Here is a 14,950-nt window from a genome sequence, read left to right as displayed (position 1 = left end):
CCCGCCAGCCAGCACCCGGGACACACAGTTTTAATAAAGGATAAGTTTCAAAATGGACTGTGGCACTTTAAATGGGAGAGCTAATGAAGTACTGCAGCTTCTAAAGATATTAAGTGATGAATCCGATTCCCAATCCCAGACATTGGGGGGACATGGGCTAGCGCATGGGGATGCCCAGCTTTCCTGGGCCTGCCCACAAAAATGGTGGGTGCGTCCAGAAAAAGTTTTCTGGGCATCCACATGCGAACGCAGGTGTAGCAAAGCCTGCACTGAGTGGGCAGCTGGCGTTGAAAGACGTCAGCGCCCACCCCATTCTTGGCCATAGCAAATTAAACTGAATCAGGCCCAAAGTGTGGCCATGTCATCATACACTTCCACACTGTTCGGGTAGAATTGTTTGTGAGATCTTAAAAAAACAAACAAAAAATTATTTAATTATTCCCAATATAGTGAGCTTTTGATATTTAGGGGGAAATTATGTAAGATATGTATTCTACTTCACATGTGATGTTGCTATGGGCAACCAATCTGATCCTGTCTACTATCTTCTAGAGCTGGGGTAGCCAACCCTAGTCCTCGAGAGCTACCAACAGTGCATGTTTTCCAGGTCTCCTCACAGAATCACTAGTGAGCTAATTAGCTTCATCTGTGGATCTTTTAAAATGTGTCAGTGATTAATGAGTGCAGCTGTGCAGCAGCTAGGTTGTCTGGAAAATGTGCACTGTTGGTAGCTCTCGAGGGCTAGGGTTGGCTACCACTGTAATCTAGAGGGTGCTAAAAAAAAAGTAGATTCTGATTGGTTGCCCATAGCAACATCACATGTAAAGTAGAATACACATCTTAGTAAATGTCCCCCTTAATGTCTGTTATAGTGTAAAACTGGCCTTACGCTAAATGACCTGCATACGACGTGATACATTGTCCAATCCGATTTATTTGACTTGTATTTAAATCATGTGTGTATTCCTTGCAGGCCAGGTTGCTTGCTCCTTGTGTGATTCACAGCAGTGTGGGTTGTTAGGTCTACAACAACTAGGTCGACAAGCATTGGGTCGACACCACTAGGTCAACATGGGTCTAGGTCTACAGGACATTAGGTTGACACAAGCATAAGGTCGACATGGGGTTTTCACTGTTTTTTTTACCCGAATGTCGACACAGTCGACATGGACACAGTTTGAACTGCACCAATTCACTCACGATGCATCGGGCACACTATTTTATTCTCCTACCACGCCCTAGTGGATGGTAGGGCATTAAATACCGCCTGTCAGCTCATGTTGGCTCAAAAAACAGTGAAAAACCCTATGTTGACCTTGGCCATGTCGACCTAATGCTTGCGTCAACCTAATGACCTGTCGACCTGAACCCATGTCGACCGTGTTACCTGTCGACCTAGTGGTGTCGAACCAATGCTTGTCAATCTATTTGTTGTAGACCTAATGACTGTATCCCGTGTGGGTGGAGGGGTAGAAGGCTTGCACTTCTCATCATGTATACATAAATGTAAAGCCTTTACTAGTGATGTAAGCCCCTGTTTTTTTTTTTTTTTATTGAAACTTTATTGAGCTAGAAATACAAGATCAGGGCGGCTGTCACAGATGAGACAGGACAGGGTGCGACATAGTACTGACTGCAGTACATTATTTAGGTTTCACTTTTCCCATAGCAACAGGTTATAAGCTGCTAGGTATGTCAGATTGGCTTTGCCAAATAGATGTATTTTCACTGCCTGCAGATGGCAGTATTTTGGAGACTCACGGACACTAGACATATATATATATAATATATATATATATATATATATATATATATATATATTACAGTATCTACAATGTGGAGCTGAAGTGCTTCATAGTGCAATGTTGTTTTTATTTAAAATGAATGTAATTTAATATGAAACTCTAAAAATAGATTGGTCTCGTACCCCACTATTCATCAGTGTGGGCTCAAATACAACATGATATAAAACGCAAGTCACCCGGTCACTTGCATCTAGATTCTCCTTGGTCCGTGAGGTCTGCAGCGTTCGTTTATTATGAAACGTGTCTGGACTTGACCTATCAGACGCATTTGATATCCCGGTATATAATGTGGTATTTGAGCTCAGATTGATAAATAGTGGGGTACGAGACCAATTTATCTTTTAGAGGTTCATATTAAATGACATATATTTTGAATAAGAACTGTATCGCACTATGAAGCGCTTCCTTCTGCTCCACTTTGTAGATCTCCACTAACTCCTAACTGAAACCAGGAATATTGCTTAAATTTAATTGTGACCTAGTGCCTATATATGAAGATGGAGTAATATATAAATGTGAGTGACATTTTACAGTCTCACCAACAAACACAAGTTAATATTAATCAATCTAATATTCAGACACTATTGATGCTTTAGTTTTGTGATGTGGTAATCCAGCCTACTGTTATATTGGCTCCGCCCATTATTGATTTGTTGCCGCCCACATGAGGCCACTTCCAGAAAAATTCCAGGGCCACTTTTTATCCCCAATCCGCCCCTGGCTGTGCCTGTGGTGTGGGATGTAGCTGTGCCTGTGGTGTGAGATGTAGCTGTGCCTGTGGTGTGGGATGTAGCTGTGCCTGTGGTGTGGGGTGTAGCTGTGCCTGTGGTGTGGGATGTAGCTGTGCCTGTGGTGTGGGATGTAGCTGTGCCTGTGGTGTGAGATGTAGCTGTGCCTGTGGTGTGGGGTGTAGCTGTGGTGTGGGATGTAGCTGTGCCTGTGGTGTGAGATGTAGCTGTGCCTGTGGTGTGGGATGTAGCTGTGCCTGTGGTGTGAGATGTAGCTGTGCCTGTGGTGTGGGATGTAGCTGTGCCTGTGGTGTGGGATGTAGCTGTGCCTGTGGTGTGGGGTGTAGCTGTGCCTGTGGTGTGAGATGTAGCTGTGCCTGTGGTGTGGGATGTAGCTGTGCCTGTGGTGTGGGGTGTAGCTGTGCCTGTGGTGTGGGATGTAGCTGTGCCTGTGGTGTGGGATGTAGCTGTGCCTGTGGTGTGGGGTGTAGCTGTGCCTGTGGTGTGGGATGTAGCTGTGCCTGTGGTGTGGGGTGTAGCTGTGCCTGTGGTGTGGGATGTAGCTGTGCCTGTGGTGTGGGGTGTAGCTGTGCCTGTGGTGTGGGATGTAGCTGTGCCTGTGGTGTGGGGTGTAGCTGTGCCTGTGGTGTGGGATGTAGCTGTGCCTGTGGTGTGGGATGTAGCTGTGCCTGTGGTGTGAGATGTAGCTGTGCCTGTGGTGTGGGATGTAGCTGTGCCTGTGGTGTGGGGTGTAGCTGTGCCTGTGGTGTGGGGTGTAGCTGTGCCTGTGGTGTGGGGTGTAGCTGTGCCTGTGGTGTGGGGTGTAGCTGTGCCTGTGGTGTGGGGTGTAGCTGTGCCTGTGGTGTGGGATGTAGCTGTGCCTGTGGTGTGGGATGTAGCTGTGGTGTGGTGTGGGGTGTAGCTGTGCCTGTGGTGTGGGATGTAGCTGTGCCTGTGGTGTGGGATGTAGCTGTGGTGTGGGATGTAGCTGTGCCTGTGGTGTGGGATGTAGCTGTGGTGTGGGATGTAGCTGTGCCTGGGATGTAGCTGTGCCTGTGGTGTGGGATGTAGCTGTGCCTGTGGTGTGGGATGTAGCTGTGGTGTGGTGTGGGGTGTAGCTGTGCCTGTGGTGTGGGATGTAGCTGTGCCTGTGGTGTGGGGTGTAGCTGTGCCTGTGGTGTGGGATGTAGCTGTGCCTGTGGTGTGGGGTGTAGCTGTGCCTGTGGTGTGGGATGTAGCTGTGCCTGTGGTGTGGGATGTAGCTGTGCCTGTGGTGTGGGGTGTAGCTGTGCCTGTGGTGTGAGATGTAGCTGTGCCTGTGGTGTGAGATGTAGCTGTGCCTGTGGTGTGGGGTGTAGCTGTGCCTGTGGTGTGGGATGTAGCTGTGCCTGTGGTGTGGGGTGTAGCTGTGCCTGTGGTGTGGGATGTAGCTGTGCCTGTGGTGTGGGGTGTAGCTGTGCCTGTGGTGTGGGATGTAGCTGTGCCTGTGGTGTGGGGTGTAGCTGTGCCTGTGGTGTGGGATGTAGCTGTGCCTGTGGTGTGGGATGTAGCTGTGCCTGTGGTGTGAGATGTAGCTGTGCCTGTGGTGTGGGATGTAGCTGTGCCTGTGGTGTGGGGTGTAGCTGTGCCTGTGGTGTGGGATGTAGCTGTGCCTGTGGTGTGGGATGTAGCTGTGCCTGTGGTGTGAGATGTAGCTGTGCCTGTGGTGTGGGGTGTAGCTGTGGTGTGGGATGTAGCTGTGCCTGTGGTGTGAGATGTAGCTGTGCCTGTGGTGTGGGATGTAGCTGTGCCTGTGGTGTGAGATGTAGCTGTGCCTGTGGTGTGGGATGTAGCTGTGCCTGTGGTGTGGGATGTAGCTGTGCCTGTGGTGTGGGGTGTAGCTGTGCCTGTGGTGTGAGATGTAGCTGTGCCTGTGGTGTGGGGTGTAGCTGTGCCTGTGGTGTGGGATGTAGCTGTGCCTGTGGTGTGGGATGTAGCTGTGCCTGTGGTGTGGGGTGTAGCTGTGCCTGTGGTGTGGGATGTAGCTGTGCCTGTGGTGTGGGGTGTAGCTGTGCCTGTGGTGTGGGATGTAGCTGTGCCTGTGGTGTGGGATGTAGCTGTGCCTGTGGTGTGAGATGTAGCTGTGCCTGTGGTGTGGGATGTAGCTGTGCCTGTGGTGTGGGATGTAGCTGTGCCTGTGGTGTGGGGTGTAGCTGTGCCTGTGGGGTGGGATGTAGCTGTGCCTGTGGTGTGGGATGTAGCTGTGCCTGTCGTGTGGGGTGTAGCTGTGCCTGTGGTGTGAGATGTAGCTGTGCCTGTGGTGTGGGATGTAGCTGTGCCTGTGGTGTGGGATGTAGCTGTGGTGTGGGATGTAGCTGTGCCTGTGGTGTGGGATGTAGCTGTGCCTGTGGTGTGGGATGTAGCTGTGCCTGTGGTGTGAGATGTAGCTGTGCCTGTGGTGTGAGATGCAGCTGTGCTGTGGGATGTAGCTGTGCCTGTGGTGTGGGATATAGCTGTGCCTGTGGTGTGAGATGTAGCTGTGCCTGTGGTGTGGGATGTAGCTGTGCCTGTGGTGTGGGATGTAGCTGTGCCTGTGGTGTGGGATGTAGCTGTGCCTGTGGTGTGGGATGTAGCTGTGCCTGTGGTGTGGGATGTAGCTGTGCCTGTGGTGTGGGATGTAGCTGTGCCTGTGGTGTGGGATGTAGCTGTGCCTGTGGTGTGGGATGTAGCTGTGCCTGTGGTGTGGGATGTAGCTGTGCCTGTGGTGTGGGATGTAGCTGTGCCTGTGGTTTGGGATGTAGCTGTGCCTGTGGTGTGGGATGTAGCTGTGCCTGTGGTGTGGGATGTAGCTGTGCCTGTGGTGTGGGGTGTAGCTGTGCCTGTGGTGTGGGGTGTAGCTGTGCCTGTGGTGTGGGATGTAGCTGTGCCTGTGGTGTGGGATGTAGCTGTGCCTGTGGTGTGGGATGTAGCTGTGCCTGTGGTGTGGGATGTAGCTGTGCCTGTGGTGTGGGATGTAGCTGTGCCTGTGGTGTGGGATGTAGCTGTGCCTGTGGTGTGGGATGTAGCTGTGCCTGTGGTGTGGGGTGTAGCTGTGCCTGTGGTGTGGGATGTAGCTGTGCCTGTGGTGTGGGATGTAGCTGTGCCTGTGGTGTGGGATGTAGCTGTGCCTGTGGTGTGGGGTGTAGCTGTGCCTGTGGTGTGGGATGTAGCTGTGCCTGTGGTGTGGGATGTAGCTGTGCCTGTGGTGTGGGATGTAGCTGTGCCTGTGGTGTGGGATGTAGCTGTGCCTGTGGTGTGGGATGTAGCTGTGCCTGTGGTGTGAGATGTAGCTGTGGTGTGGGGTGTAGCTGTGCCTGTGGTGTGGGATGTAGCTGTGCCTGTGGTGTGGGATGTAGCTGTGCCTGTGGTGTGGGATGTAGCTGTGCCTGTGGTGTGGGTGTAGCTGTGCCTGTGGTGTGGGATGTAGCTGTGCCTGTGGTGTGGGATGTAGCTGTGCCTGTGGTGTGGGATGTAGCTGTGCCTGTGGTGTGGGATGTAGCTGTGCCTGTGGTGTGGGTGTAGCTGTGCCTGTGGTGTGGGATGTAGCTGTGCCTGTGGTGTGGGATGTAGCTGTGCCTGTGGTGTGGGATGTAGCTGTGCCTGTGGTGTGGGATGTACAGATGGAGCAGGGCTTATTATTGCTGGCGGAGCGCCAGGACCGTGTCCCTGGCGATCCGCCAGCAATCTGGCGCTCTGGCTGAATGAGACGCTCGTGCGTCTCCCACGCACGAGCGTCTCAATAGCCGGGCGGCGAGGCGGCGCGGCGGGTGCAGTCCTGCCCGTCTCCAGCTTCAGGGAGACGGGCAGGGCTGCGGGGGGCTGCGGGGGGGCGGTGTGGACCGGCGGGGACCCGGGGAAGCCGGCGGGGACCCGGGCAAAAGCTCCGTCGGAACGGGACGCGCGTGCACCTCGTGCACGCGCGTCCCCTTCCGACATACAGATGGCGCGGGGCGGGGGATGGCGGGTGGCGAGTCCTCCGCCATCCCCAGCAAAGACAAGCCCTGCGCTATCTGTAGCTGTGCCTGTGGTGTGAGATGTAGCTGTGGTATGGGATGTAGCTGTGCCTGTGGTGTGGGATGTAGCTGTGCCTGTGGTGTGGGATGTAGCTGTGCCTGTGGTGTGGGATGTAGCTGTGGTGTGGGATGTAGCTGTGCCTGTGGTGTGGGATGTAGCTGTGCCTGTGGTGTGGGATGTATCTGTGCCTGTGGTGTGGGATGTAGCTGTGCCTGTGGTGTGGGATGTAGCTGTGCCTGTGGTGTGGGATGTAGCTGTGCCTGTGGTGTGGGGTGTAGCTGTGCCTGTGGTGTGGGATGTAGCTGTGCCTGTGGTATGGGATGTAGCTGTGCCTGTGGTGTGGGATGTAGCTGTGGTGTGGGATGTAGCTGTGCCTGTGGTGTGGGATGTAGCTGTGCCTGTGGTGTGGGATGTAGCTGTGCCTGTGGTGTGGGATGTAGCTGTGCCTGTGGTGTGGGATGTAGCTGTGCCTGTGGTGTGGGATGTAGCTGTACCTGTGGTGTGGGGTGTAGCTGTGCCTGTGGTGTGGGATGTAGCTGTGCCTGTGGTGTGGGATGTAGCTGTGCCTGTGGTGTGGGATGTAGCTGTGCCTGTGGTGTGGGGTGTAGCTGTGCCTGTGGTGTGGGGTGTAGCTGTGGTGTGGGATGTAGCTGTGCCTGTGGTGTGGGGTGTAGCTGTGCCTGTGGTGTGGGGTGTAGCTGTGCCTGTGGTGTGGGGTGTAGCTGTGCCTGTGGTGTGGGGTGTAGCTGTGCCTGTGGTGTGGGATGTAGCTGTGCCTGTGGTGTGGGATGTAGCTGTGGTGTGGTGTGGGGTGTAGCTGTGCCTGTGGTGTGGGATGTAGCTGTGCCTGTGGTGTGGGATGTAGCTGTGGTGTGGGATGTAGCTGTGCCTGTGGTGTGGGATGTAGCTGTGGTGTGGGATGTAGCTGTGCCTGGGATGTAGCTGTGCCTGTGGTGTGGGATGTAGCTGTGCCTGTGGTGTGGGATGTAGCTGTGGTGTGGTGTGGGGTGTAGCTGTGCCTGTGGTGTGGGATGTAGCTGTGCCTGTGGTGTGGGGTGTAGCTGTGCCTGTGGTGTGGGATGTAGCTGTGCCTGTGGTGTGGGATGTAGCTGTGCCTGTGGTGTGAGATGTAGCTGTGCCTGTGGTGTGGGATGTAGCTGTGCCTGTGGTGTGGGGTGTAGCTGTGCCTGTGGTGTGGGGTGTAGCTGTGCCTGTGGTGTGGGATGTAGCTGTGCCTGTGGTGTGGGATGTAGCTGTGCCTGTGGTGTGGGATGTAGCTGTGCCTGTGGTGTGGGGTGTAGCTGTGCCTGTGGGGTGGGATGTAGCTGTGCCTGTGGTGTGGGATGTAGCTGTGCCTGTGGTGTGGGGTGTAGCTGTGCCTGTGGTGTGGGATGTAGCTGTGCCTGTGGTGTGAGATGTAGCTGTGCCTGTGGTGTGGGATGTAGCTGTGCCTGTGGTGTGGGATGTAGCTGTGCCTGTGGTGTGGGGTGTAGCTGTGCCTGTGGTGTTGGGTGTAGCTGTGCCTGTGGTGTGGGATGTAGCTGTGCCTGTGGTGTGGGATGTAGCTGTGCCTGTGGTGTGAGATGTAGCTGTGCCTGTGGTGTGAGATGTAGCTGTGCCTGTGGTGTGGGATGTAGCTGTGCCTGTGGTGTGAGATGTAGCTGTGCCTGTGGTGTGGGATGTAGCTGTGCCTGTGGTGTGGGGTGTAGCTGTGCCTGTGGTGTGGGATGTAGCTGTGCCTGTGGTGTGGGATGTAGCTGTGCCTGTGGTGTGAGATGTAGCTGTGCCTGTGGTGTGGGGTGTAGCTGTGGTGTGGGATGTAGCTGTGCCTGTGGTGTGAGATGTAGCTGTGCCTGTGGTGTGGGATGTAGCTGTGCCTGTGGTGTGAGATGTAGCTGTGCCTGTGGTGTGGGATGTAGCTGTGCCTGTGGTGTGGGATGTAGCTGTGCCTGTGGTGTGGGGTGTAGCTGTGCCTGTGGTGTGAGATGTAGCTGTGCCTGTGGTGTGGGATGTAGCTGTGCCTGTGGTGTGGGGTGTAGCTGTGCCTGTGGTGTGGGATGTAGCTGTGCCTGTGGTGTGGGATGTAGCTGTGCCTGTGGTGTGGGGTGTAGCTGTGCCTGTGGTGTGGGATGTAGCTGTGCCTGTGGTGTGGGGTGTAGCTGTGCCTGTGGTGTGGGATGTAGCTGTGCCTGTGGTGTGGGGTGTAGCTGTGCCTGTGGTGTGGGATGTAGCTGTGCCTGTGGTGTGGGGTGTAGCTGTGCCTGTGGTGTGGGATGTAGCTGTGCCTGTGGTGTGGGATGTAGCTGTGCCTGTGGTGTGAGATGTAGCTGTGCCTGTGGTGTGGGATGTAGCTGTGCCTGTGGTGTGGGGTGTAGCTGTGCCTGTGGTGTGGGGTGTAGCTGTGCCTGTGGTGTGGGGTGTAGCTGTGCCTGTGGTGTGGGGTGTAGCTGTGCCTGTGGTGTGGGGTGTAGCTGTGCCTGTGGTGTGGGATGTAGCTGTGCCTGTGGTGTGGGATGTAGCTGTGGTGTGGTGTGGGGTGTAGCTGTGCCTGTGGTGTGGGATGTAGCTGTGCCTGTGGTGTGGGATGTAGCTGTGGTGTGGGATGTAGCTGTGCCTGTGGTGTGGGATGTAGCTGTGGTGTGGGATGTAGCTGTGCCTGGGATGTAGCTGTGCCTGTGGTGTGGGATGTAGCTGTGCCTGTGGTGTGGGATGTAGCTGTGGTGTGGTGTGGGGTGTAGCTGTGCCTGTGGTGTGGGATGTAGCTGTGCCTGTGGTGTGGGGTGTAGCTGTGCCTGTGGTGTGGGATGTAGCTGTGCCTGTGGTGTGGGGTGTAGCTGTGCCTGTGGTGTGGGATGTAGCTGTGCCTGTGGTGTGGGATGTAGCTGTGCCTGTGGTGTGGGGTGTAGCTGTGCCTGTGGTGTGAGATGTAGCTGTGCCTGTGGTGTGAGATGTAGCTGTGCCTGTGGTGTGGGGTGTAGCTGTGCCTGTGGTGTGGGATGTAGCTGTGCCTGTGGTGTGGGGTGTAGCTGTGCCTGTGGTGTGGGATGTAGCTGTGCCTGTGGTGTGGGGTGTAGCTGTGCCTGTGGTGTGGGATGTAGCTGTGCCTGTGGTGTGGGGTGTAGCTGTGCCTGTGGTGTGGGATGTAGCTGTGCCTGTGGTGTGGGATGTAGCTGTGCCTGTGGTGTGAGATGTAGCTGTGCCTGTGGTGTGGGATGTAGCTGTGCCTGTGGTGTGGGGTGTAGCTGTGCCTGTGGTGTGGGATGTAGCTGTGCCTGTGGTGTGGGATGTAGCTGTGCCTGTGGTGTGAGATGTAGCTGTGCCTGTGGTGTGGGGTGTAGCTGTGGTGTGGGATGTAGCTGTGCCTGTGGTGTGAGATGTAGCTGTGCCTGTGGTGTGGGATGTAGCTGTGCCTGTGGTGTGAGATGTAGCTGTGCCTGTGGTGTGGGATGTAGCTGTGCCTGTGGTGTGGGATGTAGCTGTGCCTGTGGTGTGGGGTGTAGCTGTGCCTGTGGTGTGAGGTGTAGCTGTGCCTGTGGTGTGGGGTGTAGCTGTGCCTGTGGTGTGGGATGTAGCTGTGCCTGTGGTGTGGGATGTAGCTGTGCCTGTGGTGTGGGGTGTAGCTGTGCCTGTGGTGTGGGATGTAGCTGTGCCTGTGGTGTGGGGTGTAGCTGTGCCTGTGGTGTGGGATGTAGCTGTGCCTGTGGTGTGGGATGTAGCTGTGCCTGTGGTGTGAGATGTAGCTGTGCCTGTGGTGTGGGATGTAGCTGTGCCTGTGGTGTGGGATGTAGCTGTGCCTGTGGTGTGGGGTGTAGCTGTGCCTGTGGGGTGGGATGTAGCTGTGCCTGTGGTGTGGGATGTAGCTGTGCCTGTCGTGTGGGGTGTAGCTGTGCCTGTGGTGTGAGATGTAGCTGTGCCTGTGGTGTGGGATGTAGCTGTGCCTGTGGTGTGGGATGTAGCTGTGGTGTGGGATGTAGCTGTGCCTGTGGTGTGGGATGTAGCTGTGCCTGTGGTGTGGGATGTAGCTGTGCCTGTGGTGTGAGATGTAGCTGTGCCTGTGGTGTGAGATGCAGCTGTGCTGTGGGATGTAGCTGTGCCTGTGGTGTGGGATATAGCTGTGCCTGTGGTGTGAGATGTAGCTGTGCCTGTGGTGTGGGATGTAGCTGTGCCTGTGGTGTGGGATGTAGCTGTGCCTGTGGTGTGGGATGTAGCTGTGCCTGTGGTGTGGGATGTAGCTGTGCCTGTGGTGTGGGATGTAGCTGTGCCTGTGGTGTGGGATGTAGCTGTGCCTGTGGTGTGGGATGTAGCTGTGCCTGTGGTGTGGGATGTAGCTGTGCCTGTGGTGTGGGATGTAGCTGTGCCTGTGGTGTGGGATGTAGCTGTGCCTGTGGTGTGGGATGTAGCTGTGCCTGTGGTTTGGGATGTAGCTGTGCCTGTGGTGTGGGATGTAGCTGTGCCTGTGGTGTGGGATGTAGCTGTGCCTGTGGTGTGGGGTGTAGCTGTGCCTGTGGTGTGGGATGTAGCTGTGCCTGTGGTGTGGGATGTAGCTGTGCCTGTGGTGTGGGGTGTAGCTGTGCCTGTGGTGTGGGATGTAGCTGTGCCTGTGGTGTGGGATGTAGCTGTGCCTGTGGTGTGGGATGTAGCTGTGCCTGTGGTGTGGGATGTAGCTGTGCCTGTGGTGTGGGATGTAGCTGTGCCTGTGGTGTGGGGTGTAGCTGTGCCTGTGGTGTGGGATGTAGCTGTGCCTGTGGTGTGGGATGTAGCTGTGCCTGTGGTGTGGGATGTAGCTGTGCCTGTGGTGTGGGGTGTAGCTGTGCCTGTGGTGTGGGATGTAGCTGTGCCTGTGGTGTGGGATGTAGCTGTGCCTGTGGTGTGGGATGTAGCTGTGCCTGTGGTGTGGGATGTAGCTGTGCCTGTGGTGTGGGATGTAGCTGTGCCTGTGGTGTGAGATGTAGCTGTGGTGTGGGGTGTAGCTGTGCCTGTGGTGTGGGATGTAGCTGTGCCTGTGGTGTGGGATGTAGCTGTGCCTGTGGTGTGGGATGTAGCTGTGCCTGTGGTGTGGGTGTAGCTGTGCCTGTGGTGTGGGATGTAGCTGTGCCTGTGGTGTGGGATGTAGCTGTGCCTGTGGTGTGGGATGTAGCTGTGCCTGTGGTGTGGGATGTAGCTGTGCCTGTGGTGTGGGTGTAGCTGTGCCTGTGGTGTGGGATGTAGCTGTGCCTGTGGTGTGGGATGTAGCTGTGCCTGTGGTGTGGGATGTAGCTGTGCCTGTGGTGTGGGATGTACAGATGGAGCAGGGCTTATTATTGCTGGCGGAGCGCCAGGACCGTGTCCCTGGCGATCCGCCAGCAATCTGGCGCTCTGGCTGAATGAGACGCTCGTGCGTCTCCCACGCACGAGCGTCTCAATAGCCGGGCGGCGAGGCGGCGCGGCGGGTGCAGTCCTGCCCGTCTCCAGCTTCAGGGAGACGGGCAGGGCTGCGGGGGGCTGCGGGGGGGCGGTGTGGACCGGCGGGGACCCGGGGAAGCCGGCGGGGACCCGGGCAAAAGCTCCGTCGGAACGGGACGCGCGTGCACCTCGTGCACGCGCGTCCCCTTCCGACATACAGATGGCGCGGGGCGGGGGATGGCGGGTGGCGAGTCCTCCGCCATCCCCAGCAAAGACAAGCCCTGCGCTATCTGTAGCTGTGCCTGTGGTGTGAGATGTAGCTGTGGTATGGGATGTAGCTGTGCCTGTGGTGTGGGATGTAGCTGTGCCTGTGGTGTGGGATGTAGCTGTGCCTGTGGTGTGGGATGTAGCTGTGGTGTGGGATGTAGCTGTGCCTGTGGTGTGGGATGTAGCTGTGCCTGTGGTGTGGGATGTATCTGTGCCTGTGGTGTGGGATGTAGCTGTGCCTGTGGTGTGGGATGTAGCTGTGCCTGTGGTGTGGGATGTAGCTGTGCCTGTGGTGTGGGGTGTAGCTGTGCCTGTGGTGTGGGATGTAGCTGTGCCTGTGGTATGGGATGTAGCTGTGCCTGTGGTGTGGGATGTAGCTGTGGTGTGGGATGTAGCTGTGCCTGTGGTGTGGGATGTAGCTGTGCCTGTGGTGTGGGATGTAGCTGTGCCTGTGGTGTGGGATGTAGCTGTGCCTGTGGTGTGGGATGTAGCTGTGCCTGTGGTGTGGGATGTAGCTGTACCTGTGGTGTGGGGTGTAGCTGTGCCTGTGGTGTGGGATGTAGCTGTGCCTGTGGTGTGGGATGTAGCTGTGCCTGTGGTGTGGGATGTAGCTGTGCCTGTGGTGTGGGGTGTAGCTGTGCCTGTGGTGTGGGGTGTAGCTGTGGTGTGGGATGTAGCTGTGCCTGTGGTGTGGGATGTAGCTGTGCCTGTGGTGTGGGGTGTAGCTGTGCCTGTGGTGTGGGGTGTAGCTGTGCCTGTGGTGTGGGGTGTAGCTGTGCCTGTGGTGTGGGGTGTAGCTGTGCCTGTGGTGTGGGGTGTAGCTGTGCCTGTGGTGTGAGATGTAGCTGTGCCTGTGGTGTGGGGTGTAGCTGTGCCTGTGGTGTGGGATGTAGCTGTGCCTGTGGTGTGGGGTGTAGCTGTGCCTGTGGTGTGGGGTGTAGCTGTGCCTGTGGTGTGGGGTGTAGCTGTGCCTGTGGTGTGGGGTGTAGCTGTGCCTGTGGTGTGGGATGTAGCTGTGCCTGTGGTGTGGGATGTAGCTGTGGTGTGGTGTGGGGTGTAGCTGTGCCTGTGGTGTGGGATGTAGCTGTGCCTGTGGTGTGGGATGTAGCTGTGGTGTGGGATGTAGCTGTGCCTGTGGTGTGGGATGTAGCTGTGGTGTGGGATGTAGCTGTGCCTGGGATGTAGCTGTGCCTGTGGTGTGGGATGTAGCTGTGCCTGTGGTGTGGGATGTAGCTGTGGTGTGGTGTGGGGTGTAGCTGTGCCTGTGGTGTGGGATGTAGCTGTGCCTGTGGTGTGGGGTGTAGCTGTGCCTGTGGTGTGGGATGTAGCTGTGCCTGTGGTGTGGGATGTAGCTGTGCCTGTGGTGTGAGATGTAGCTGTGCCTGTGGTGTGGGATGTAGCTGTGCCTGTGGTGTGGGGTGTAGCTGTGCCTGTGGTGTGGGGTGTAGCTGTGCCTGTGGTGTGGGATGTAGCTGTGCCTGTGGTGTGGGATGTAGCTGTGCCTGTGGTGTGGGATGTAGCTGTGCCTGTGGTGTGGGGTGTAGCTGTGCCTGTGGGGTGGGATGTAGCTGTGCCTGTGGTGTGGGATGTAGCTGTGCCTGTGGTGTGGGGTGTAGCTGTGCCTGTGGTGTGGGATGTAGCTGTGCCTGTGGTGTGAGATGTAGCTGTGCCTGTGGTGTGGGATGTAGCTGTGCCTGTGGTGTGGGATGTAGCTGTGCCTGTGGTGTGGGGTGTAGCTGTGCCTGTGGTGTTGGGTGTAGCTGTGCCTGTGGTGTGGGATGTAGCTGTGCCTGTGGTGTGGGATGTAGCTGTGCCTGTGGTGTGAGATGTAGCTGTGCCTGTGGTGTGAGATGTAGCTGTGCCTGTGGTGTGGGATGTAGCTGTGCCTGTGGTGTGAGATGTAGCTGTGCCTGTGGTGTGAGATGTAGCTGTGCCTGTGGTGTGAGATGTAGCTGTGCCTGTGGTGTGGGGTGTAGCTGTGCCTGTGGTGTGGGATGTAGCTGTGCCTGTGGTGTGGGGTGTAGCTGTGCCTGTGGTGTGGGGTGTAGCTGTGCCTGTGGTGTGGGGTGTAGCTGTGCCTGTGGTGTGGGATGTAGCTGTGCCTGTGGTGTGGGATGTATCTGTGCCTGTGGTGTGGGATGTAGCTGTGCCTGTGGTGTGGGATGTAGCTGTGCCTGTGGTGTGGGGTGTAGCTGTGCCTGTGGTGTGGGGTGTAGCTGTGCCTGTGGTGTGGGATGTAGCTGTGCCTGTGGTATGGGATGTAGCTGTGCCTGTGGTGTGGGATGTAGCTGTGGTGTGGGATGTAGCTGTGCCTGTGGTGTGGGATGTAGCTGTGCCTGTGGTGTGGGATGTAGCTGTGCCTGTGGTGTGGGATGTAGCTGTGCCTGTGGTGTGGGATGTAGCTGTGCCTGTGGTGTGGGATGTAGCTGTACCTGTGGTGTGGGGTGTAGCTGTGCCTGTGGTGTGGGATGTAGCTGTGCCTGTGGTGTGGGATGTAGCTGTGCCTGTGGTGTGGGATGTAGCTGTGCCTGTGGTGTGGGGTGTAGCTGTGCCTGTGGTGTGGGGTGTAGCTGTGGTGTGGGATGTAGCTGTGCCTGTGGTGTGGGATGTAGCTGTGCCTGTGGTGTGGGGTGTAGCTGTGCCTGTGGTGTGGGGTGTAGCTGTGCCTGTGGTGTGGGGTGTAGCTGTGCCTGTGGTGTGGGGTGTAGCTGTGCCTGTGGTGTGGGGTGTAGCTGT

General features: G+C 56.5%; 1 protein-coding gene across 1 annotated transcript in view; it reads right to left on the bottom strand.

Annotated features, from left to right (window-relative positions):
* Window positions 1-1,561: 1,561 nt before the first annotated feature.
* LOC146062437 (uncharacterized) overlaps window positions 1,562-14,950 on the bottom strand; it is a 103,087-nt gene continuing 89,698 nt past the window's right edge. The window contains exons 4-7 of the mRNA XM_083174581.1: window positions 14,149-14,766; window positions 9,862-10,455; window positions 7,681-8,946; window positions 1,562-1,569 (exon numbers count right to left, since the gene is read on the bottom strand). Coding sequence (XP_083030707.1) covers window positions 1,562-1,569; window positions 7,681-8,946; window positions 9,862-10,455; window positions 14,149-14,766 — 2,486 coding nt within the window. The remainder of the gene's footprint in view (window positions 1,570-7,680; window positions 8,947-9,861; window positions 10,456-14,148; window positions 14,767-14,950) is intronic.

This window comes from Crinia signifera, chromosome 3 (genome assembly GCF_055691185.1).
Source record: "Crinia signifera chromosome 3, ASM5569118v1, whole genome shotgun sequence".
Taxonomy (NCBI): domain Eukaryota; kingdom Metazoa; phylum Chordata; class Amphibia; order Anura; family Myobatrachidae; genus Crinia; species Crinia signifera.
Note: the sequence above shows the minus strand (reverse complement) of the source record. Positions and strands in the feature narration are given on the sequence as shown.